The sequence below is a fragment of the Procambarus clarkii genome, chromosome 51 (assembly GCF_040958095.1).
Source record: "Procambarus clarkii isolate CNS0578487 chromosome 51, FALCON_Pclarkii_2.0, whole genome shotgun sequence".
NCBI lineage: Eukaryota > Metazoa > Arthropoda > Malacostraca > Decapoda > Cambaridae > Procambarus > Procambarus clarkii.
This window is the reverse complement of record NC_091200.1, coordinates 16,332,329-16,358,042: the sequence shown is the minus strand read 5'-3', so window position 1 is coordinate 16,358,042 and position 25,714 is coordinate 16,332,329. Positions and strand designations below refer to the sequence as shown.

The following is a 25,714-nucleotide window of genomic DNA, read 5'->3' as shown; positions in this document are numbered from 1 at the left end:
GACTCGATCCGTATTATTATTATTAACATCTTTATTGACAAAATTAATTACAATTTTGCCTAATCTGAGGATTTCGATTAAGTCTTATTAAAGTCAGGATAATTCTGGTATTCACTCTCACGCAGGACAGAGGATCATACATAAGACAATAGGTCTAAACTGTAGGCGGAAGTACATATATATCATGGTTATAATCAATGTTTTAATGTATGGATATGTGGAAACAACTTTCTATTGTGCACTGCCACACAAGGGCAGGGATGGGTTCATAAGTGATGCAGCTTAGAAGTAATATAAATAAAAATTGTTATTCATTCTTTAAAATGGACAAGCAAATTATTTTCATCCCATTCCATTGGCTTTGGGAAGTTGATAAAGGCGAATTCGATCCCATATTGCATTGCCTCCATATTTTTCTTTGATACATCACTTCATTGTGATTTGCATTATGCATAAATCTTATCATTATATATGTAATCTGTTCTTGTTTAAACTGTCTTTATCACTGGAACCTTTTATACCAAGAGATTTATCGTCATATAATAAAATAAATCATAAAATATAGTTAATAAAATTTATTTATTCTTGTATCAATAACTACATTATATACAAGTAAGTTATTCACATACATACATACATAAACAAATGTTTCCTTAAACTATTTAAATATATTTTTTTTCTCCTAGATGGTCAACAAAGAGGATAATGCCGTGAAAATCTGTCAGATTACAAATATGAGGTGAGGACCCATGAGATCAGGACCCATGAGGTGAGGACCCATGAGATCAGGACCCATGAGGTGAGGACCCATGAGATCAGGACCCATGAGGTGAGGACCCATGAGATCAGGACCCATGAGGTGAGGACCCATGAGATCAAGACCCATATCTCTCTCTGAAGAGCGCTTTCGTTCCCAGACCCCCTCGTTCTTGTGTCACTAGTGGCTTCTCACGGTCATCACCATACTAATTGTTTATAACTGGTGTGTGAATACTGCAAGATGCTTCCTTCAAAGTCATCCCAATGCCCAAGATGCTTCCTTCAATGCTATCCATTGTTCAAGATGCCTCCTTCAAAGCCAAGATGCTTCCCTCAGTGCTGTCCATTGTTCAAGATGCCTCCTTCAAAGCCATTATAATTCTCAAGATGCTTCCTTCCTTCAGAGACATCTCAGTGCTCAAGATGCCTCCTTCATAGTCATACTTATGCTCAAGATGCTTCCTACAAAACCATTCTAATGCTCAAGATGTCTCCTTCAAAACCATTCTAATGGTCAAAATTTCTCCTTCAAAGCCATTCTAATGCTCAAAATGCCCCAAACGTGTGATATTATCTGGATGACACCTCGCGTGGCACTGGCTGGGTGACACCTTGTGCGGCACTAGCCGGATGATGAGCAATTATCCTCCTCAAGAAATATTGTCTTCAGACGCGTTGTCTTGAGCAGAAAAACTCGACACGAAAACAGATCTTCATGCAATTAAGTCTCCTTCACCAGAAATAAATTGTAATCAAGTCCAAAAGGAAAAATATTCATTCAATGGTATAACACAGTTAAATTTCAAAATGTTTAAGTTCAAAAAATTATAAGAATTCATATCAGTGTCCAACGTCCATCATTGTTATAAACAAATTCATATAACTTAATTTATGATGATTTAATTCAACTTGATCAAATATAGAACTGTTCTTGCATCTCAAGGAAGTCGTCAGAAGTGTAGGTTAACTTGGGTGCTCCTTGGATACCTGTTACATTATCTTAGATATCTGTTACATAGTCTTCGATACCTGTTACATAGGTTGACCAAACCACACACTAGAAAGTGAAGGGACGACGACGTTTCGGTTCGTTCTGGACCATTCTGAAGTCGATTGTGACTTGAGAATGTTACATAGTCCTGGACACCTGTTACATAGTCTCCGATACCTGTTACATAGTCATAGACGCCTGTTACATAATCTTGGACGCCTGTTACAGTCATAAACACCTGTTATTTAGTCTTGTATGCCTTTTAAAAATGTTTGGTGATTAAAATGAATAGTTTCTTCTCTTTCAAGGAATACTAAAAAAAAAAAAAAGAGTATGAACTTAATAAAGTTAAAGAGCTTAACATGTTAAACGTTTGATTATCGAAGATCTAACATGCATATTACTGTAGTTAATTTGATGGGGAAGGGGACTAAAACGGTCTATATGACTTTCACGAAGTCAATATATAATTATTGACAACTCCATCCTCTTGTTTAGATAGTACTTTGTGTAGCTATATGCACCATAGTACAAGCATTAACGTCAATGCCAATTAGACAATAGAATTTGGTACTATTCACTCTATAAGAGTCCGATTAAAATCAAGCTAAAAACAAAAATTATTCCTACGCCTAGTATAGCCATATATGTACTATATTAGGCCTCAAATAGCGTGTATTGGGCCTAGGAAGGTTAGGTTAGTTTAGGTTGTCTTTACAACATAAATACAAAACCTTTTCTGGTTTGTCCAAATTCAATAGTAACGATTTCTACTGTCTAATTGTCCATTACGTCGTATATGTACTATGATCCTTATTGTTACTATAAGTACTAACTAAACAGGAGGATGGGCTGTCATTAACACATACATGAAACTCGATTTCAGTTAGTATTTAGTGAGGTATTACAGAGGGAAACTAAGATGGGCATCATCGTCAGGTGTAAAGCAATTGTTGATGTAAACAGAGAGGCCTCCTGATGCATCTTGTTGACTAAATCGACGGCTCAATGAAGCCCTGAGACTCGCACGCTGAAAACCTCCGTACCAGTAGCTCGAAGTCTGTTCTTTCGAGGCAAGTGAACCCAACTGATACATGGATGTAGAACGCTGCAGGTGGTGTGATCCGTTCACAGTATTGTTATATAAAACGGGTCGTGCTTGACGCTTTCCAGCAAGCCCTGGTGTTGGTGGAGGGGCAAATGTGGATGTGGAGGAGATAGCCGTTGACGACATGGAAGTCTGACTGGAGCAACTGTTGGCTGACTCGCTGGAATCTGTACTGTGATATCCTGAATCTTCTTGTTTGAGCTTTGTTTCTCTTTCCTTCTGGTCCAGGTTTGCCATGTACTGTTGAAGTTGTATCACAGAAATCTTATCCTTTCCTTGTTTGGAATCATCAACTTTTTCTATTATTTTCCTCCAAGTTCGCTTAATGCTATCAGCCCCACTTTTCTCTTTAAAATGCTTTTCTAGATCGGACTTAGCTTTCAGAGCCAAAGCAATCCCCATTCCTTTAGATATAGCCACACTGTCAATGTCTTCATCAGAAATGTTCTTTAGCTTGGCTAAGAACCCACAAGTTTGCTCTCTGCTGAGAGACGATTGTCGAAGTAGTGAGTGTGTGCGACCAATTGTGGAAAGAATAAACTCTCCACTTACCCTTGCCTCGCTTCCAGGAGACCCTGGGTCATTCAAACTACCCTCACCGTTCACAATTTGACGGCCTAAACTGGTCTCTACTCTTTCACCTCGGCATCTGTTAATTTCTTCCTTCCTGTCATAGTGAGGTGAAGGGGATAAGGAAGAAATCGGTGTTTCTAAGGAACCCAAGGAAAAGGTATCGAGGCAGGGAACACTGGCCCGAGATTCAGAGTCGGCGACAGTGTTCCCTACCCCTAAAAAATTACCTTCAGCATCGTCTTCTTCATGTAGAGGCGATAGCCTTTGGGGGTCTGAAACTGTATGAGCAAGAAGTCCGTGAAGGATGGATCGAGCTTCTTCTTCAGTAAGTTCTGGAATCGAACTCCCGCTGGAGGGCCGTGAGATAGGCATATCTTTGGTAGGCTTCTTACGCGATTTTTCTGGTAGTTTTGGTCGATCGGTGTCCAAATCTGACACATCCGATTTTCTGATTGTTTTCAAAGGTAGTGGTGGAGGGATATCATGGTTCCTAGGAGGCAAGTCTGGGGAGGGGTTGTTGATGATCTCAGGCGAACGTAACTGCTTTGGAGGCAGAGGAGGTCTAATGTCTCTTTGTTCCTTGTTTAAAGGACTTGAACTCCGGAAGTTGAAGTTAATACTGGTGCCTGTGACTGGAAGAGGACTGCTGCTAATATCAGAATCAGTTGAGCCTCGCTGGAAGCGCATTTCTTGATAATCTTTAAAGGTTCGGTACTTTTTCTGAGCATCATTGTTGCTACAAATAATGTTGTTATTGGTGCTATTCCTGCTATTGTTGATATTATTGAGATAGAATGAACCCATTTTGGTCGGTGATGAAGGGTTGGACAACGTAAGGGGAGTGCACGAGAGCTCAGGGGAGTCATTCCTCAAGCTTCTTAAGCTGCGACTACTGCTTCTCGACTCATAAATGTCAAGAAGACTTTTATCATTATTTATTAATATTTCACTGGGGTGAGACTTTTTTCTTTGTGCTGAAGAATCATCATTGTTCTCTTCATTCTTATTACTGTTGCGTTTCTTAACCTTCGGTCTCTCTAAAGAGTCCTGTATAATACTACCATTGCGTTCAACTTTCTTGCCACGTTTCTCCAGAGTGTCTTGATCGAACCCTGACGGAGCTTCAAGTGTGTCGAGATCCATATTGCCAACCACAGGTATGGTGACCTTGCAGCCGGAGTAGACGGGACTGGTGCTCTTGTCAATCGTGACTTCACTGACGAGGGAATCGGGGTTGCTGTATATATTGCATGAACTTTCTTCAACTTCACCCTTCTTTTTCTCCTCTGCACCCCGTGTTTCATTCAAGTTGGTTTTGCCGATACTTGGTTTCTGTGGGGCTTTCCGCTTTTGTCTGTGTTTTCCTCCAGCAGGGAAGCGTATTTCCTCGTACGTGTGCTCATGGCAATATTCATCTGTATTATTTTCTTCTCTCACCCTCGCGTATAGACTCTCACTCGTTTTTAGCAGGCGTGACATAGTTTTCGTACCAGTTTTCTTATTAAACACCTCATTCCTAGCTGTTATTTCCTCTTCACGGGGCAGTTGCCTCGACAGAGACTTTGAATCTATATTAGTTTCATCTCTCCCAAGATCTGAAAAATCTTTATTTCGAGGCTTTGTATCGGAATATGCACTATCCGAATCACTGGGTGTCATCTTGGGCACTTTTGATTCTGCCTCGCTCAGCAAATCATTAAGGGAGTCATCATCAGATCCAAAAGATGTATTGAGGCTGTCGTCTGTGCCCAGAGGAATCTTCTGGGAAGTTCGGTTTAGGTCATAGTGACGATGCTCACTCTGCCATGACAATGATCTGGCCACTTGAGCCTTACCCGATGATGAACGATTTCTTCCTTCACTGCTACCTTTGCTAATTTCATTACCAGACAAAGAGTGAAGGGAAGAAGGTTCCTTAATCTCGGTGAAAGAGGCACTACGATATGCCAGTGTTCGGTGTTTCCTAGGCGGTGTGGGTGGCTTGGTGTTCTTCTCTGGTAGTGGCGGAGGCACAGCATCCACTACCATTGCTGCCTTAGAATCAAAAACAACATTTTTATTTTCAGGCATTCTGGTATACGAATTTTTGCTCTCCAGTGTCTGCAGCCACTTGTGCACTTTTCCTTCATTACACTCAGACTTATTCTTCTCAAGTGTGTTTCCTGGAGATGATTTGTTTTTATTTCTCGTTCTATTAAGAGTTGACATGGGAGATATAGCTTCGCCAACCTTCTTCATCCTATGGAAAGTTGCTATCATTTCCTGTCTAAAATTCTCAAAAGTGTTGTTGAGTTCGGTCAGTCTCTTACCGTCCCTCAGAACACTCCTCAGCATTGATGGTTTGATCAATTCCGGGAAGTCATCTTCGGCCTCGACTGGAGACTCATTGCGAGCGTTAATTGGCTTAGGAGGTGGGGGTTTGGGAGCTGGAGCTTTCTGAGACTGTGCTGCATAAGTGCTTTCTCTGTTTGGCAGCCTGGGTTTTAGGTCAAGAGTTTTGATGATTTCACTAACGAAGCTCTCGCCATGGCTGTTAACCCGCCGGGCGAGTCTTCTGAGCGTGGAACTTCGACTGTCAGTGTCACGCAGTTCTAGAGAGTCGCTCTGGATGCTGGAATCACTCTGGTGGGTGCCTTCCTTATCACATTTCTCGAGTCCATCTATTGGGAGGGTCACCGTACTTGACCTTCCATTTGCCCTGCTCGCTGGACGTGATTGCCCTTCAGAGTCTTCCTCAGGGATGTCAACGAGACTTGGCTGGTAAGTCTTGGTCTTCATTTTGCCTTTGGCAATGTTTATCATCTCACGTATTCGCACGAGGAACTCTAGAGCCGCTGGCGGTGGAGACTGTGGACAAAGTCAGAGAATTAAGCCACTGCTGAAGAGAAGAATATGGAGCATGAGAAACAAAATTATCTTATTTAGAAAGAGTGGACAGAACCTGTGATTGAGAGAAAAAGAGTATTTTTATTTTATCATATTTAATATAAGTACAGCAAACTCAAAATGTTAATGTATTAGAGGTTAGAGCTCACTTGCAGCATTTCTGGCTCAAAGTAAGCCGGATTGAAGTAGAGTTTCTTCTTAGCCTGGGCTTCTTGAATTCCTCCCAAATTCCCTTCCGTGCCTTCCTCAGAGCTCAAGACTGACAGGGCCCGCACACCTCTCTCGCTTTCGTCATTCTCACCTATAAAAGAAGACGTAATTGTTGAAGTTATTTTTACGGGCTCACCGTAGCCCGTGCTACATGGACACTTCGTCCTGAGTAGCTAAATCTGAAACAACAACAACAACTTTGAAGTTATCAAGACAGGAAGATGGGCCATTGCTCGCTCAGTATAAAATAAGGTGCGATAGAAGATTTTGGCTAAGGTATCCTTATGTTACTTGATCCGTTGTATCGCTTCAACTCCAGATCTGCACTAAGATAAAGGCTTAGCCCATCAGTTTACATAGTACTTATAATGATGTGGCTCATCGTACATGTATTGATGAAATGAACAATTAGAAAGTAGAATTTGGTACTATTGAAGTTGGCCCAACTGGAAAAGGACTTGTATTTATGTTGATAATAAAACCTAACTTAACCGTCCTAGGCTTATTTCACGCTATCTGAAGCCTAATATAGTACATATACGTGCTATACAAGGCCTAGGAATACTTAAGTTTGGTTTTTAGCTATATTTTTGTCCAGACTCTTATAAAGTGGATATAATACCAAACTCTACTCTCAAACTGTCCATTACGTCAATAGAAGTACGATGGTTCACAAGGTTACAGAAAATACTATCTAAGACTGTTGTGAGCCTCTTGTTAAATCACTTGTGATACAAAAGATTATTGATGTGTGTATTTGTGTAGGTGATTAAATATGTATGTGTATGTATATATATATATATATATGTACATGTATGTATGAGTATGTGTACATGTATATATAACATTAATAATTGTGTAACTAGCGTCAAAATTTTTTACTTGCTTAGCTAAACGAACTAGAGAGATTTCTACTTTTTAATTGTACGTCGGTATATGTGCTATGGTCCTCAACGTTAATATAAGTACAATTTAAACGGGAGGATTGACTGTTTTTGCCAGCATCACCGTAATTCGAGCGTATTTTCATCTAATCCGTGAGCCACTGGTAAGTCAGGCCGACACAGACACACAAGATCTGGACAACTGGCTCAGATTCTACCAACTCACAGCTGGGAAAAGATACTTACCAAGCAGTGGCAAATTAAATAAAGTAAGTGGAACCATAATATGCTGTAAGAGCAGTGTATCTGCCAGTGTATCTGAGGAGCCGGTCGGCCGAGCGGACAGCACGCGGGACTTGTGATCCTGTGGTCCTGGGTTCGATCCCAGGCGCCGGCGAGAAACAATGGGCAGAGTTTCTTTCACCCTATGCCCCTGTTACCTAGCAGTAAATTAGGTACCTGGGTGTAAGTCAGTTGTCACGGGCTGCTTCCTGGGGGTGGAGGCCTGGTCGAGGACCGGGCCGCGGGGACACTAAAAAAAGCCCCGAAATCATCTCAAGATTACCTCAAGAAGCCACGGCAACCCGTCCCCGACTCATGTCCATTACATCCAGCGGTCGACCCCAGAGACGCATTCATAAATGTTTACATGCTGTTCATTCAAAACGGGAATGTTCTCAAATGTAAATTAATATTATAATATGTTAGCATATTGTGCATATATAGGCAAAGGTTAGGTTAGGTGTTTAGGTTCTGTTGGCGATTATTTGTATTTGTAGTGCGTGGGTGAAGCATTTATAGCGTTGTGGTTCGAACAAAATTCGTCAGTGAAGCACTTGTTCCGGATATGTTCGAACGTCATCAGTTGAATCGTGTGTAAACCATTTTTCATTCATAAATAGGGGGTTTGGCAGGTGCATGGAATCACTTTTGGATCTTTGTTTGGAGGACGGGCTGTGTGGTTCTAACAAAAGTCGTCAGTGAAGAACTTGTTCCGAAAGTGTTCGAACGTCATCAGTTGTGAATCGTGTGTAAACCATTTTTCATTCATTAACAGGGGAAGGGGTTGGCGGGTGCATAGAATGGACTTTGGGTCTTTGTTGATGAGGACGGGTTGATTGCTGAGTTGACCAGAACAAGTCACGTCTCAACATTAGCGAGCGTGGTGACCTTCGTTCGACTCAAAACCAAATGGATTTTCTTCCTTGATTTTCAAGTTGTGTTACCTCTGCCTACAGGCCAAAGTGAGAATTATATCAAACGGAAGTTTTATGTTGTGAGGATTTCGTTATTACCCTCATTTTTTATGATAATAAAGAGCCTTTGGATTTGCAAACAACATATTTGATAATTAAATCAAACTGAGTTTTATGATCCATTGAAATACGGATTTTTTTGTTTGGTTTTTTAGTTTAAGAGTAATTAATAAAGTAATTTAGTTTCATAAAGTGTTTCAATAATTAACATTGTAAATGTATAGCAGTGAAAATACCCCCTAGATAACAATTGCAAATAGAGGAAGAACTGTGGAAACCTGGGCTGGCCAGAGAAGGAATGTCACCTGGGTCTCTCACAACCATTTTCCCATATTTAATGTTTTCTACTTTGTAAGAAAAAGTAGAAAACGTAACTGTTCTACTTGCCCCCACTATACAAAAAATAATGACGGCGAGCGAGCCAGAGAGAGAGTGAGAGCGAGAGCGAGAGAGAGAGAGAGAGAGAGAGAGAGAGAGAGAGAGAGAGAGAGAGAGAGAGAGAGAGAAAGAGAGAGAGAACGAGAGAGAGAGAACGAGAGAGAGAGAGAGAGAGAGAGAGAAAGAGAGAGAGAACGAGAGAGAGAGAACGAGAGAGAGAGAGAGAGAGGCAGAGACAGAGAGAGAGACAGAGAGACAGAGAGAAAGAGAAGAGAGGAAACAATACTCTTGTATTCCTTACCGAGGGTCTCAACAACAGCCAAATGGGATCTTGGAGCTCTCTCCATTCCTTCGGCGGCGTCCTGTGCCGCTGAGCGCAGGACTCTGCCGCTCCTGCTGGCTCCGGCCGAGTGAACCACGGCCGTCGTGAAGCATACGTGGCTCCTCTCCTGTAAGGAAACCGTCTTGCTATAAAAGGAACACTGAAACAACATATAAAAGGAACACTGAAATAACATATAAAAGATTACACTTCTTTCACTTTTGTGAAAGTGATTCACTGAAGATTTCAGGTATGAGATCAAATACTTTGCAGTACTGTTATTATTTGTTAGCTTCTTCTGGTACTTAAACAGACAGGTTGGTAAATCAATAAATGATTTCACCCCATCAAGAGGTGCTTAATAAATTAGCTCTTCTTTATTGGAGATAAACCTTAAAACTTCATCAAAATAACATAAGAATTACGGAAACTGCAGAAGGCCTACTGACCCATACGAAGCGTCTATTTCTATCCACTTAAAACTAATTCACACACACACACACACACACATATATATATATATATATATATATATATATATATATATATATATATATATATATATATATATATATATATATATATATATGTCTAACCTGCGCTTAAAACAATCCAGCGATCCCACGTCATTCACGTTACCCCTTAAACTCTACCACAATGTTGTTGTTGTTTTAGATTTAGCTACTCAGAACGAAATGTCCATGTAGCACGGGCTATGGTGAGCCCGTAACGTACCACAATGCAGAGAATAACATATATCACAGAGCCTGACTCCGTATGACCTCACCCTGTTGGCCCTACGAGCTCTGGACGCCTGAGAGAGGTCCTCGATGTCCTCGTGGTCCAGGTCGTCCGAGGACGACACTAGGGAGGGCTTGGGGGAGGGACGTGCCTTCTCCCTCCTGGCGCGAGTTTTCCTGGCTCGCCCACCTTCTTGCGAGAGCTTGGCTCTGAAAAAAACAGCAATAAGTAACTCCGTAAATTATCGTAGAAGTCCCGAAGACTATGTAGCAAAAGGTAAAGATGTAGCAATGTATAAGACTGGATAAAATATATAATGAAAACGAGGTAAATGCAAGACTACGTTAGGCAAACTGGGACAAATGAAGGCTTTACATTTTAAGATCGACATTTACTCGTGTAATAAGAGTGAAAGTATGGGAATAAGCAGCCCGTTCTCACGACGCAGCAAACATCAACTTTGAGGTGGTTTAGCGAGACCAGAAGCGTACGAATCCGGCCCACTGAGTGACCTCTCAAGGCCGATGGTCCTCAGTAAAACGAAGGGTCGATATTACAGTGCTTTTAATGTCACGAAACCACCAAGATATTCCCGCCAATTAATACTGTTTTAGGCTAATACTTAATGTTAATGATTGTGACTAATTTAGGTTAACTTCAGGGGTAAATACTGGACTAACAAGTGCGAATTAATTTGAAGGCTGGCAAAAATTAGCACACGAGGTAAACAAAAATTGCTCTTCTGTTTGTGATAGATTAATCCAGTCTATTGTTTAGTGGTTAAAAATCACCCATTATAAGAGTTTCTGTATCAACTGCTGCTATTATAACATGATGCAAATATGAAAGTTCCTTTGTCTTTGCAGCAAGGAATTTAGAAAGGGAGACCACACCACTACAACCTGGTGTTGTTGTTGTTGAGGGGAGAAGTGCGTATCGTTCCCCCACACTTACACCTGCATGGGTTCCAACAATCTCATTAATGTTGTTTACTCTATCTCGCCATCTCTGGGAGACCACGCGGGGCTTCCAACAAGCTTATATAAGGGTATGGTTACGCCTCTATTAATTCTATAACTCAGCCATAATATAGGTATGACCCTAATGGTCATTTATTATGTTTGTATCAAAATAATTAAAAATGCAGCTTAAAAGAGATTTGTATATAAACTTTGTTGGAATAGTTATCAATGCATCTAAATGTGGAAAATAAAAATGAAGAAATTGAAGAACTTTAACTGCAAATTATCTATGACATCTTTCGCAAATGCCCGTGTGGAAATGTATCAACAGGAAGTTAAAAATAAAGATAAAATAGAAGTTCACACATGAAACATCATCAGCTCTTGATGCGTCACACTAAATGAATCAGTTCACCAGAGAGAGATAAGCCGCGCGATCTTACATCTTGGCTTCCTTGCCCCTCCTCCTCTTGACCTTGATGTAGATGGTCATGCCGACGACGTAGATGATGGCGAGGCAGGTGACCACTAGACCAATGATGATGCCCTCCCCTGAGGAGAGCCCTCTGTCGTCGCCCCCAGCACCAGCAGGGGCGGAGAGCGCCGCCTCTGACCCTCCTGTAGAAGCAACAAAGTGAAACATTACATACGTTTCCCCTTCGTGTTATACCGGTAATACTAAAGCAAAGGTCTCGCTTCTTGCAAGTCGGCGCTCGATCCCTGATGGTCCAAGTGGTTATTTTGCTTTATTAGACTTTTTTTTTTAACTACAAGTTACGAGTTGATGAATACAATGAATTCTCTACAACATTGAAATTTGACAAGCAAAATATAGATTATCTGCAAGAGGTGATGTGTTTATCACGTTTAGAAGACTGTACAAAAGGTGGTGTATGGTGTTTATGTAGAGTTCATCATGGTTCTATTTACAGATTTTTGCTCGATAATGAGGGTTTCGAGGTGCTGCATACGCTAAGACTGGTCTGATGTTGGTAGTAGACAGTGTTCTGAATGTTTCCTTATCAAAGCTCTTGAAAGCTGTCCTCATATTCGCCATGCATGCATGAAATTATATTATGTTTAAAGAAGAGGTAAACAAAAAGCCCCAGCAAAACACTATAATGCAAAAAAAAAAATTAGGGGTGAGCTGCCAATGAGTAAAAGAAAGGTCAAGATATCACCCAGTTGGTGCACCTAACATGGGCTCCTTCTCACCAGGACTGCCGGCGACCCTGAAGGCGAGGCAGGGGCTGAAGACCGGGGTGTCGGGCTGGGCAGCGTCCCGACAGATGAGAGTGACCAGCACCAGGCGGCCCTCCACCGACGTCCTGGCCGCCGCCTCCCCGACCCACTGCACGTAGGTCCTCCCGCTCTCTCGAAACAATCTGGTGGTGGTCCCCACGTTCAAGTACGTTTATTGAGACAATAAAATACATCTCAAAGGGATAGAGTAGCTTAGGCTATTTCTACCCCCCCTTCCCCTCTACTTCAAGTCCCTCAAGGGGCGCACAAATCCAGTGAGTACAAATCCACAAATCACAGTACAAGAATCACATTTAACATTGCAGGTTAATATAGTAAACACAGAATATAAGTGTTACACTCTTGGGGTTACTTGTAGCCTTCTAAGTATTCTATCATATCATTATCACCCATGCAAACAATTTGATATGGTACACTACTTATTCCCTTATTTATATAGTTATCAATAAGCTGATACTCTAATACATAATGATCTAAGGTGTGTGTGCGGCATACTACATAATTTACACTCCTTATCTTTTTCATTGACATCAACACCCTATTGCCAGAAAAATTTGTATCCTACTCTTAATCTCATGTAAATTGAATCCTTCCAAGTAGACTTTCCTCTGTCATCTTGAGGTTATCTTGAGATGATTTCGGGGGCTTAGCGTCCCCGCGGCCCGGTCCTCGAACAGGCCTCCTTTTTGTTACACACCCCCAGGAAGCAGCAGGTAGCAGCTGTCTAACTCCCAGGTACCTATTTACTGGTAGGTGAGCAGGGGGCATCAGGGGTGAAAGAAACTCCGCCCATTTGTTTCCGCCTCCACCAGGGATCGACCTTGCAACCTCATGACTACGAATCCCGAACGCTATCCGCTCAGCTGTCATAGCCCCTTCACCTTAAGTGAAGGACGAAAAGATGATGGTGCCCCAAGACGGATGGAAGTGAGAGAGTGGTACAGTAGTACAGTGATCCAGTAATACAATGATACAATAAAAGTAATACAGTGATTTATTTCTTCAAGCGTAGGTGTGGTCATGAAGACTGGTGGATATAGCAGTGAGGGCAAGAAACGTCTTAAGTATTTTAGTAACCCCCCTCCCTTCCTCCTCATACATACTTCACACCAGTACAAGCTTAAGACATTGACTGCTAAATAACTTGACTTTCCACCAGGTATCACGTCGACCACATTCACTCATAGTGACATTTGTTCCCACTTTCAGGTCTCTGATATCACCAGACAAATAGATGGCACCTACCAACTTGACCCCTTGATCACTATCTTAGAATGATCCATTCACATTCACAGATCATTCACAGAAATGTGAATGATCCAGGGATAATGGGCACGACCCTTCCCTACCCAGCTCTATGTTTTATCCTTGTATTTCCGCGTTAGAAAGTTCTTTTCTAATGCTTCTACTAGTTTTTCTCTCCCTGTACCTTTTTCCTAGTTGTTGATGTGTCTGTGTCAAGGGGGTTGTATATATCTATCAGCTGGTGTTATCCCACTTTTCCTGCATTACCTTCTTAATATAAAATACTTAATACAAATGTTACTTAAGACCAAACCGCAAGACCCCACTCAGTAGGAATACCTATACAAATACCAATGTTTTAAGACATCTTTACCAGCCATAAGGAACGCGAAATCTCTCCCAAAGGCACAAGGAACCTGCAGAAGCCCCAACATACCTGAAGGGAGGCTCGAAGGTAGAGGTGTTGGCCATGTTCTCCCAGCCCTGGTGGGTGAGGAGGCCGCCCTTCGTCACCACACACACAGGCGACTTGAGGGGAGATCCGCCGTGATCCAGACCTGCAACAGTGCATCCATCTCAATAACTTTTTTTGGCAATTGTGCTGCTGCAATGTTTTCTCGACTTACTGTCTCTGTGACGCCTGTTTCCTCTCTCTCTCTCTCTCTCTCTCTCTCTCTCTCTCTCTCTCTCTCTCTCTCTCTCTCTCTCTCTCTCAGACACTTACCTAAGAGGGCGACTTCAGCCGTAGGGTGGACGAGCTGGTGCTTGAGCGGCATGTACACATAAGGGATCTTCTCCGACCCAGAGCTACTGACGAAGTCCGCCAGGGAGCACTCTGCAAAACCAGTTATGGATTAGCACGAGAATGTTATATATGTATTATATATATAAATATATATTCCTAGAATCCCCCACACCAAAGGCCCCAGAGTACCAGCCATTCCACGAGTCGGAGTACCCCAGCCAAGCCATTAGCAGTTTCTTTACTTTCAGACAGTTAGGTAAACGCCAGCTTACTGAACAGGATGAACAACTAGATTTGTCGTATTAAGGAGTATTATGCATGCTACTATGGCGGTATGGTCACTCACAGGATGAGTGACGCTGCCCAGTACTGTCACTATGGCGATATGTTCACTCACAGGATGAGTGGCGCTGCCCAGTACTGTCACTATGGCGATATGTTCACTCACAGGATGAGTGACGCTGCCCAGTACTGTCACTATGGCGATATGTTCACTCACAGGATGAGTGACGCTGCCCAGTACTGTCACTATGGCGATATGTTCACTCACAGGATGAGTGACGCTGCCCAGTACTGTCACTATGGCGATATGTTCACTCACAGGATGAGTGACGCTTCCCAGTACTGTCACTATGGCGATATGTTCACTCACAGGATGAGTGACGCTGCCCAGTACTGTCACTATGGCGGTATGTTCACTCACAGGATGAGTGACGCTGCCCAGTACTGTCACTATGGCGGTGTGGTCACTCACAGGATGAGTGACGCTGCCCAGTACTGTCACTATGGCGGTATGTTCACTCACAGGATGAGTGACGCTGCCCAGTACACTAGCCCTCCGGGGCAAAATAAAAAAATTAACACCCACCACATTACCAAACTATGTGGAGAAAAACACTTCAATGGTCAGGGTGTGAAGTGGCCTTGGCCATAGAGGTGATATATCTATATCAACTGTCTGCCCCCCCCTCCCAGCGTACCCTGAACCAGGGGGTCAAGGACCCCCCTCCATCCTCCACCTGTGCACTACCGTTGTGCACACGGTGGTCAGACTTGGGGTTGATATTTTACTAACTCATTGGTATCACCTTTATTGTACCTGTTCATCCAATTGTATTCCCTCCCACTCCTTATTCTTCGTTGTCATACTGAGCGTCAGGTCGCAGTTGGTGATGGCGGCAGTCATCTTTAACTTTCTTAACGTGTGGCACCACATATGGCATCACATGTGGCACCACATGTTGTACCAAACATTGATCCAAGTATGCTGGAAAAACCACATCTGATAAAATTAAAAAAAAAATACTGAACGCGTTTTCGGCTCAATTCGCCTTCATCAGAGCAAGCTAGAGAGACTCTCCATCTTGCTCTGTCGAAGACGAATTCAGCCGAACACGCGCACAGCAATCTTGAATGTTTCAAATGCGGGTTTCCTGCATATATACATATATATATATATATAACCCACGCAGGCGCCCTGGTCACGAAGAACACACTCGCCGCGGCCCTCCAGGCCACTAAAACTATCGTAGCAGCGGATAAGCGATATCGTAACTCTACCCTGACGCTATACACACAGAGACAAGAGCTCGGAGGAGCGTGCGCAGAGGGGCAAGGACCGGTCAGAAGGAGTTGTGTGGACCTTGTCCCTCCGTAGGGCAGCGCCAGGGTGCCTCCAGCTTGGCGGCCCTTCTCAAGAAGAGCGGAATGAGTGAGGCTGATCTAAGAGGCCAATGTGGGGGCCAAGAACGGCCACCCTACCCCGGGGGGCGGGGAGGAAGGATGCCAGAGGAGGAGGAGGAGGAGGAGGGGTGATTTAAGCACTACTCGGACGCCTTCGAACAATTTTAACAACAGTACAGTAATTAAAAGTTCAAATATTGACATGAGATATTCCGAGCTATTTTCACCGTGAGCCACAAAGCTCTAGTGTGAATATAATTAAGAGAATACATCACCTCAAGTTATTCGTATCCTTTGGTTTCTCAAACCCTCTAAAAATGGTAATTAAGACATTTATGTAATAGCCAAGACATCAATATTTGGAGATTTGATCTTTTGAAAATGCAAAGTCCGTCGGGAGTGACTGGTTTGACCAGCAGTTCTGCGGTGCACCCCAGCACCTGCTCCTGTGCTCTCCCCAACACCCAAGGTGTAATTATTGTTGGACTGAATATATGGCGAAGAGCTGCCGGCGACGGACGGGACACGCTGAGCAGAAGCCTCAGTATTAAGCAATAAAAGAACACCCAAAAAAAAACCTAACTTTTAGCCTTGGACCGTAACACACAAGACTTTTTACTACCAACTCATTAGCACAAGTCTGAACTAATGGCTTGTCTTTAAGTCTTTATGTAGCACGTGTTGCTTAGATTCGTGATGGCCAAAGTCAGACTGCGATACTAATGTGTATTATAGCATCAACACATATAATTGACTACAGTCAGCGTTCACATATTGACGATAATGGCGCAGTGGGCGTCGCGGGCCGGGCATACAGGAGCTCCGGGCGACTGGTGGGGGCCATAAATTGTGGCAACGGGGTCTACTTCGGCGGGATAGTTCTACCAGGATAATTCGTTACCCCTCGAGGTCTCCAGCGGCTGCGGTGGCTGCGGCCAGCCCGGGTCTTCAGTGCGGTCAATGTTCTGATCCCTGATACTGTCCGAGACTTAATGGCTAGAGCTTTATATCATTATTGTCCCGGTTTTAAGAGCTACTTCTCATGCTTTCATTTAATGGGGGGTTATCTTGAGGTTATCTTGAGATGATTTCTGGGCTTTTAGTGTCCCCGCGGCCCGGTCCTCGACCAGACCTCCACCCCCAGGAAGCAGCCCGTGACAGCTGACTAACACCCAGGTACCTATTTACTGCTAGGTAACAGGGGCATAGAGTGAAAGAAACTTGGCCCATTTGTTTCTGCCTCGTGCGGGAATCGAACCCGCGCCGCAGAATTACGAGTCCTGCGCGCTATCCACCAGGCTACGAGGCCCCGGGTTGGTTTGGAGGCTAGGTTTGATAACTGGTCTGAGTGCTTACTCAGTGCTTAACTGGCCTAGAGTTCTCTAGGTCTGAGTGCAGGTGGAGCGCTTGCTACAGTCGGGAGTACTTTTTTCAATGATAAATAGGGGGCTTGGCGGGTGCATGGAATCACTTTTCGGTCTTTGGAGGACGGGCTGTATACGCGACTCAACTGATGACGTCCGAACACTTCCGAAACAAGTGCTTCACTGATGACTTTTGTTCGAACCACAACGTTGTAAATGCTTCACCCACGTACTAAAAATACAAATAATCGCCAACAGAACCTAAACACTTAACTTAACCAGTGCCTAAATATACACAATATACTAATATATAATAATATTAATTTATATTTGAGAAAATTCCTATTTTGAACGAACGACATGTTAAAATTGATGAATGCGTCTGTGGGGTCGACTGCTGGATGGAATGAACATTATTATTATTTATTTTCAAAAAGTTCCGCAATGTGTCATATAGAACTGATCACTTTGTCAGCGTCCTTGACACGAGTGATCACGTTGTTAGCGAAATATATAACTCATAACCTGACGATAGATTTGCTAGTTTATTACCTCCCGAGCAACGAGGTGCTTGGGCAGTGTGGTGCAAACCAGTAGGTGAGGAGGGGCTGCGGGCGGGGCGGGTGGGCGTGGGCCCTGTCCCACCCCGGGCGGCCAGTGGGCGACTGCCACCCACCACCTACCACCCCTTTGGTCAGCACACACTTCTCCCAGTTATAAACCCCCTCCTGCACATTTTTTGTCGACTTCCTCACAATTCACTTCTGACAAAGTGAATTGTGAGGCCTTGTCAGAAGAGGCCTGGTCGACGACCGGGCCGCGGGGACGCTAAGTCCCGAAAACACCTTAACCTCAAGGTAACCTAAGTTAACCTCAAGGTAAGCCTCTTGCTCGTCAATAAATTTTCACCTAATCCTCACCTCTTTAAGATTCTACCAACATGAACAAATCCACAAGGGCCGTGCCGAGGATTCGAACCTGCGTCGGAGAGCATTCCAGACGCTGCCTTAATCGACTGAGCTACGACATGGTCAAAAGGAGTTGAAACCAAGGTTCTACTGAACTTACAGGATCCTGCAGCCTCTCTGAGACACCAACATCAGGCGATCGAAGGCTATTCAGACATCAATATTTTACCATTACTAGCCAATATAGACATTCAGGTACCACTTATATATTACACACAGAGATCACACTAACCCGGATGCTCCCGGACGCAGGTTCGAATCCTCGTCACGGCCCTTGTGGATTTGTTCATTTTAACCACATATATATTCATCAACATCACCCAGCAATGGGCTAGGGTTTTCCCCCTAATTCCTCCCGGGGCCATCCTACTATGCCTTGTGATGAGTTCGTCACCTATGCAGTCGAAGTACGTATATATAAGAGGTGATGAGCAAATGGCGACGGATTTACGGGCTCACCATAGCCCGTGCTACATGGACACTGCCTTCTGAGCAGCTAAATCTAAAACAACAACAACAAATGGTTCGGATAAACGCATTTATCCGAATCAGGATGAGATTGGTTAGACTTTTATTCGTAAACGAGCGGAAGCTTTCGTTAATGAAGCGTGTTCAATGTCAGTGTTACTTGTGTAACGCAGGAAATGTATGTGTTTATCTCTCAGAATGTTCGGTAATACTTGCTTGTGATGTGTGTCTATGTATGTATTAACACGATGTACTGAACGGGGTGAGAATAGCTTGAGCTACCTCATCCTTTTGTGTGTATTTTACCTCAATAAACTGATTTCAATTTCAATTTCAAATGCCAGTGTGGGTTCGCAAAATACCGCAGAAGCGACAAAAAAGTTATCTATACCTACCTATTCTCTTGGCTTTAAAAAGGGACCAATACTGAACGTTACTCTTAAGTAATTATGGTAGATTACTCATTGTAAGTACCTATTGTGGTGTAATTTACTAGCTTACTGAAATAAGTACTTGTTATAGTGTTGAGATGTACTTACTATAAGAACCATTCATTTTAACAGGGTTTAGATCCCTTTATCTTACCAACATGCTATATACTCCCATGTTGCTTATATATCTATATATATATATATATATATATATATATATATATATATATATATATATATATATATATATATATATATATATATATATATATATATATATAATATCCGTGACGTTTAATGTCACAGGCAGTTAGTACGGGTATGAAGCAAAGAGCCTTCGTGTCCAGGGAATTATGCAAGTTTCCTTCCCTGTTCTGCTTTCCCTCTCTGCCCTCCTCTTGCCCTGCCCTCTTCTCGATCACTAAAGGTCGGTCAATTTCGCGCTTTCCTGCTGGCGGCACAGTAGGAACAAATGATCCATACAGTTTAACGACCCGTTAGTCATTAAATGGTGGCGCGCTCCTCCTCCCTGCCGAGGGAGACCAATGACCGCTTAACAAGAAATTATTTTGATCTAGAACAAGCCAGCGGCACGGGGAGGAGGGGAGGGGGGGGGGTGCCACTACTGAACTATCGGCACTATGGATGATCGACAGTCCAGTAGTGTTGGTACAAACATTGGCTTCCATAACTGAAACAAGTTTGGAACGCTGTACAAACTTAAAGGTTTCCATAACTGAAAATCTATGTTGTGCTGTTCGAACTTGCGCTTTCAACGACTAAAACATGTTCGAAAAGCTGTTCGAACTTCGGCTTACAAAGCCGAGTTTATTCTATAACTGCTAAAAGACATGCCTCTACAATACACATTGTTTGCCAGATTTCATGCATTCTTAATTCGCTAATACGTCAATGATTAGTGCATTTACCTTGCAACTCGAGTGGAAAAAGAGGCTTTAACGCTTTTCCGAGCGCTCGGAATGTTTCGTTAACGGGTTGATAAACAAAGGAATGCATAACAAAGTGGATTAACACAGAAGGAATGGCTTTATCCGATTTTGTTGTGGTCTCACTTGCGTTGTTAGACGGCCCTCTTGACTCTCTGCCGAGCCAATAGTGTCTGGATCACTGGCGTCTGCAAGGGCTCTTTGTCCGGTGGTTCCTTCCGGGAGTACCTTCCAGGGGATACCCTTCGGACTAAAGCCTCTTTCTAGGGGTACCCTTCGAACTGAAGCCTCCTACTAGGGGATACCCTTCAGACTGAAGCCTCCTTCCAGGGGATACCCTCCGGACTGAAGCCTCCTTCCAGGGGATACCCTCTGGACTGAAGCCTCCTTCCAGGGGATACCTTTCAGACTGAAGCCTCCTTCCAGGGGATACCCTACGAACTGAAGTCTCCTTCTAGGGGATACCCTTCGGACTGAAGCCTCCTTCTAGGGGGATACCCTTCGAACTGAAGTCTCCTTCTAGGGGATACCCTTCGGACTGAAGCCTCCTTCTAGGGGATACCCTTCGAACTGAAGTCTCCTTCTAGGGGATACCCTTCGAACTGAAGCCTCCTTCCAGGGGATACCCTTCGGACTGAAGCCTCCTTCTAGGGGATACCCTTTGGACTGAAGCCTCCTTCTAGGGGGATACCCTCCGGACTGAAGCCTCCTTCCAGGGGATACCCTTCGGACTGAAACCTCCTTCCAGAGGATACCCTTCGGACTGAAGCCTTGTAGGGGATACCCTCAGGACTGAAGCCTCCTTCCAGGAGTACCCTTCGGACTGAAGCCTCCTTCCAGGGGATACCCTTCGGACTGAAGCCTCCTTCCAGGGGATACCCTTCGGACTGAAGCCTCCTTCCAGGGGGTACCCTTCGGACTGAAGCCTCCTTCCAGGGGATACCCTTCGGACTGAAGCCTCCTTCCAGGGGATACCCTTCGGACTGAAGCCTCCTTCCAGGGATACCCTTCGGACTGAAGCCTCCTTCCAGGAGTACCCTTCGAGGACCCGGCACGCTCTTTTGCGGCGCTGGAGTTGCGTCAAAGTTGGCCGAGGTACTGAACTATAACTTGTCCTGATATATGACGGATTACCAAGCCTCTGATGCCTGGATTGCTCCTGGTACACAAATGGTGCACCTGTGTGTGTGTACCGGTGCACCTGTGTGTACCGGTGCACCTGTGTGTAGCATGTGTAGCAAATGTGTACCGGTGCACGACCTGCCGTACGACCCCCTGTACTCACCGTCGAGCGTCGAGACGCAGTGGGCGGAGTCGTCCCTGAATGTGGGCGTAGAGGGTGGACATTGGCACTGACACACCCCGCCCACGCCCACCGTCGCCACGCCGCCGCCCGCACCACACCCACAGCCGCCCATTCCTGCAACAACAACATCCTAATTATAACACCACAAGTGTCTTAAACAAGCATAAATAAAACATACACATCAGTTATAGGACGTTAGTGACATTTGCTCGCCACAACAGCATCCTTGTACAACAAGGATATAGGGGCATCAAAATAGGGGGTTACATAGCTACGAGAATATCTAAGAAATAGGGTGGTGTAATAGGCACGAGCGCGGAGTGTCATACGCAACACGGGTTCGATTCCACCCCATTCGGCTCCAAAGATTTTATCAGTAAAACTAATGTTGTCTTATTTTCCAAACTAAGAGAATGGCTTTAGATAAATAACTTGATCAAGTGAATAGACAACTGTGGAGTACATTCAGCAATAAGGGTTGCAGGGGTTGAGCTCTGGCTCTTTGGTCCCGCCTCTCAACTGGTGTACAGGTTCCTGGGCCTACTGGGCTCTATCATATCTACATTTGAAACTGTGTATGGAGTCAGCCTCCACCACATCACTGCCTAATGCATTTCATCTGTTAACTACTCTGACACTGAAACAGTTCTTTTCTAATGTCCCTGTGGCTCATTTGGGTACTCAGTTTCCACCTGTGTTCGCGTACCACCCGTGTGTGTGTGTGTGTGTGTGTGTGTGTGTGTGTGTGTGTGTGTGTGTATTCACCTACCTAGTTGTGCTTGCGGGGGTTGAGCTTTGCTCTTTCGGCCCGCTTCTCAACTGTCAATCAACTGTTTACTAACTACCTTTTTTTTCACACCACACACGCACACACACACACCTTAGGAAGCAGCCCGTGACAGCTGACTAACTTCAAGGTACCAATTTACTGCTAGGTAACAGGGGCATTCAGGGTGAAAGAAACTTTGCCCATTTGTTTCTGCCTGGTGCGGGAATCGAGCCCGCGCCACAGAATTACGAGTCCTGCGCGCTGTTCACCAGGCTACCAGGCGTGCGTGCGTGATTTTAGGTGGGAAAAGGAAGTAACGGAGAAGAAAGAAGAAAGAAGAAAGAAAAAGAAAGAAGAAAGAAGAAAGAAGAAGGTGAGGTTGGAAGAACCAAGTATCACTGTCAACAGATGGTTCAGGTTCAAGGTCGATATCCCGCTTCACCACCTCACCCCCCCCCCCCTCTCCCCCTCACCTCACTTCAAGACCACAATCTATGCAACCTACGTTAGACCAATACTGGGATATGCAGCACCGGCCTGGAATCCGCATCATGTGGAACCTTAAAACTTAAATAGAACAAGAACAGAGGTTTGCAACAAAATTTGAAGGGGAAGGTAATTATAAGGAGAATTACATAGCCCTACGCCCCAAAAGGCTCTGGTGCAGGAGGTAATATTACCTAACAGCGCACAGTTACAAACCGAATAAGATTTCAGCAGAGTTAGTAGCGCAAAAATGAAGTTGCTAAACACATTGCGGACAATCTTACGGTAGGAGGCCTGGTCGACGACCGGGCCGCGGGGACGCTAAGCCCCGAAATCATCTCAAAGTAACCTCAAGGTAAGGTAGCGAATATACGAGTCGTAAATACTCATCCACCGTCTAGGAGAGATATTAGAAACATTAACTAAGCGGCCCAGACACAGGTTTTGGGCCCACGCACGAATATCCTTGGCTAACAGTCCACCCCCACCACCCACTACCACCTCCACCACCTTCACAACACTCACCCACCACCTACTTCTCCACTACCAACCACCCTTCTCCACCACAACCACCACAACCCACTCCTCCACTACCAACACCCATTCCCCCCCCCCCCACCCACTCCACCACTACCGACACCCAATTTATAATTGTTTTTAATAAACAGACTATGCCGCCATGATCGAAGAGAGATGTACAGGTTTCGTAAGAGGTCATGAAACTACTTAATGAGTCCTGAGTTGACCTTGGCACTGCATATTAAAGGACTGGTCTGGCATAGGTTTGTATATAACGACCTGAATAATTCCTCACTCAAATATGTTAAAGGAAGTTAATATATTGACCAACCTAGCCTAAGCCGCACAGCACTGTCCTGATGGGAAGCAGATTCAGTGTTATATGTGCCAAGTTCAGATATATTCAGTGTTATATGTGCCAAGTTCAGATATATTCAGTGTTATATCCCCCCCCCCCACACATCCTCCAAGATTTTCTTCTTTCATCCTCCAAGATTTCGTTACTTTGCACATAGTTTGTTTAAACTCTACTGGCCACTTGTTGAGCCAATCTTGTATATTATCTTGTATATTATCTTGCAAGATAATATACAAGATGTAGGTCATCTTGTATATTATCTTGCTATCTCCCTCCGTCAGTCTAGCAGTACATATATGTTTTGTTATCTAGAATTGTCTGCTGTGTGCCATTCCGAATCTGAGTGCGTAAATGCAGTTTTAACTGTAGTTGTGGTAGCGAGAATTGGTTTCCATTACACGTGTTGCAAAACTCTTTTGTTTTACCTTGCGGCATAGATGAGAATAGTGTATATTGTCTACTGTCTCCTGTCAAGAGAACGGCTGGGTTCAGCTGGTCACATTCCTCACCGTCGTGTAGAAACGTCTCACTTTCATACAATATGATTAGTGCTGGTGTAGCCGCCACGGTGCAAGGGTGTACTCACCTAGTTGTTGTGCTTGCGGGGGTTGAGCTCTGGCTCCGTGGTCAGTGTGTGTGTGTGTGTGTGTGTGTGTGTGTGTGTGTGTGTGTGTGTGTGTGTGTGTGTGTGTGTGTGTGTGTGTGTGTGTGTGTGTGTGATGGGTCGGTGAGGTGAGGAGAGGTAAGGCAGCTCAGCTAGAGTAGCAGGCACTCGGCACTAATGTTGGTGCTCAGTCATCAGCCCCTCAATACACTATAATGTTGGTGCTCAGTCATCGGCCCCTCAATACACTATAATGTTGGTGCTTAGTCATCGGCCCCTCAATACACTATAATGTTGGTGCTCAGTCATCGGCCCCTCAATACACTATAATGTTGGTGCTCAGTCATCGGCCCCTCAATACACTATAATGTTGGTGCTCAGTCATCAGCCCCTCAATACACTATAATGTTGGTGCTCAGTCATCAGCCCCTCAATACACTATAATGTTGGTGTTCAGTCATCAGCCCCTCAATACACTATAATGTTGGTGTACCTCTGTCATTTCCTCTAGTGGGGTCACTATCTGTGGTGATAGTTCCCAGGTCTACAGTTCATCTGTACCTCTGTAGTAATGAGCCCCCCACTGGCCTGTGGCTCCGCAAAACCCCCTGAAATGAAACTCGAAACTGCAGCTTAGCGAAACATCTTTGGTGGTGAAGTTCAAAACTGTCCTAACTAAGCAGGAAGCTCTTTCTTTCGTGGAGTTTCCATCCCTTCACATAACGGAATAGCACATGCCTTGCACAGTGGTTTATGCCCCCCTTTGAAGAGGTTCAGCCCCTATGCCACCGCCGAGCCGAGTTCACTGAGGGTTATCATCTGCTCATCATGAATCTGATGAAGTTGGTGAGGAGAAAATGTGCCAAGACGTGTGTCTTGATACATTTCCAGTCAGGGCAGTGTCCAGCCCTTGATGGCACGATCTTTCTGGGTCAGTTTCTTTATGTGTCCATAATAGGAGGTGAGACACAGCCTCACCCAACTTTGCAGGGTGCCCGGTGTGGGGGATGTAACCATTACCTACTCCAACTCTCCACCCTTTCTCACCTCCTTTCCACTCTTTCTCACTCCACCGTGATCTTCTCTCCTTCACGACTCCTCCACGCCTCCACCACCAAGCCCCCACACCTCCCCCACCAAGCCCCCACACCTCCCCCACCAAGCCTCCACACCTCCCCCACCAAGCCTCCACACCTCCCCCACCAAGCCTCCACACCTCCCCCACCAAGCCTCCACACTTCCCCCACCAAGCCCCCACACCTCCCCCACCAAGCCTCCACACCTGCCCCACCAAGCCTCCACACCTCCCCCACCAAGCCTCCACACCTGCCCCACCAAGCCTCCACACCTCCCCCACCAAGCCTCCACACCTCCCCCACCAAGCCTCCACACCTGCCCCACCAAGCCTCCACACCTCCCCCACCAAGCCTCCACACCTCCCCCACCAAGCCTCCACACCTGCCCCACCAAGCCTCCACACCTCCCCCA

At 44.6% G+C, this 25,714-nt stretch overlaps 1 protein-coding gene across 1 annotated transcript in view; it reads right to left on the bottom strand.

The window, feature by feature from the left end:
* Positions 1–560: 560 nt before the first annotated feature.
* sha (shavenoid) overlaps positions 561–25,714 on the bottom strand; it is a 70,467-nt gene continuing 45,313 nt past the window's right edge. Inside the window, exons 3-11 of the mRNA XM_069304041.1 lie at positions 21,470–21,604; positions 14,303–14,413; positions 14,015–14,135; positions 12,286–12,455; positions 11,514–11,688; positions 10,155–10,317; positions 9,347–9,494; positions 6,467–6,618; positions 561–6,278 (exon numbers count right to left, since the gene is read on the bottom strand). Coding sequence (XP_069160142.1) covers positions 2,655–6,278; positions 6,467–6,618; positions 9,347–9,494; positions 10,155–10,317; positions 11,514–11,688; positions 12,286–12,455; positions 14,015–14,135; positions 14,303–14,413; positions 21,470–21,604 — 4,799 coding nt within the window. The 3' untranslated portion in view covers positions 561–2,654. The remainder of the gene's footprint in view (positions 6,279–6,466; positions 6,619–9,346; positions 9,495–10,154; positions 10,318–11,513; positions 11,689–12,285; positions 12,456–14,014; positions 14,136–14,302; positions 14,414–21,469; positions 21,605–25,714) is intronic.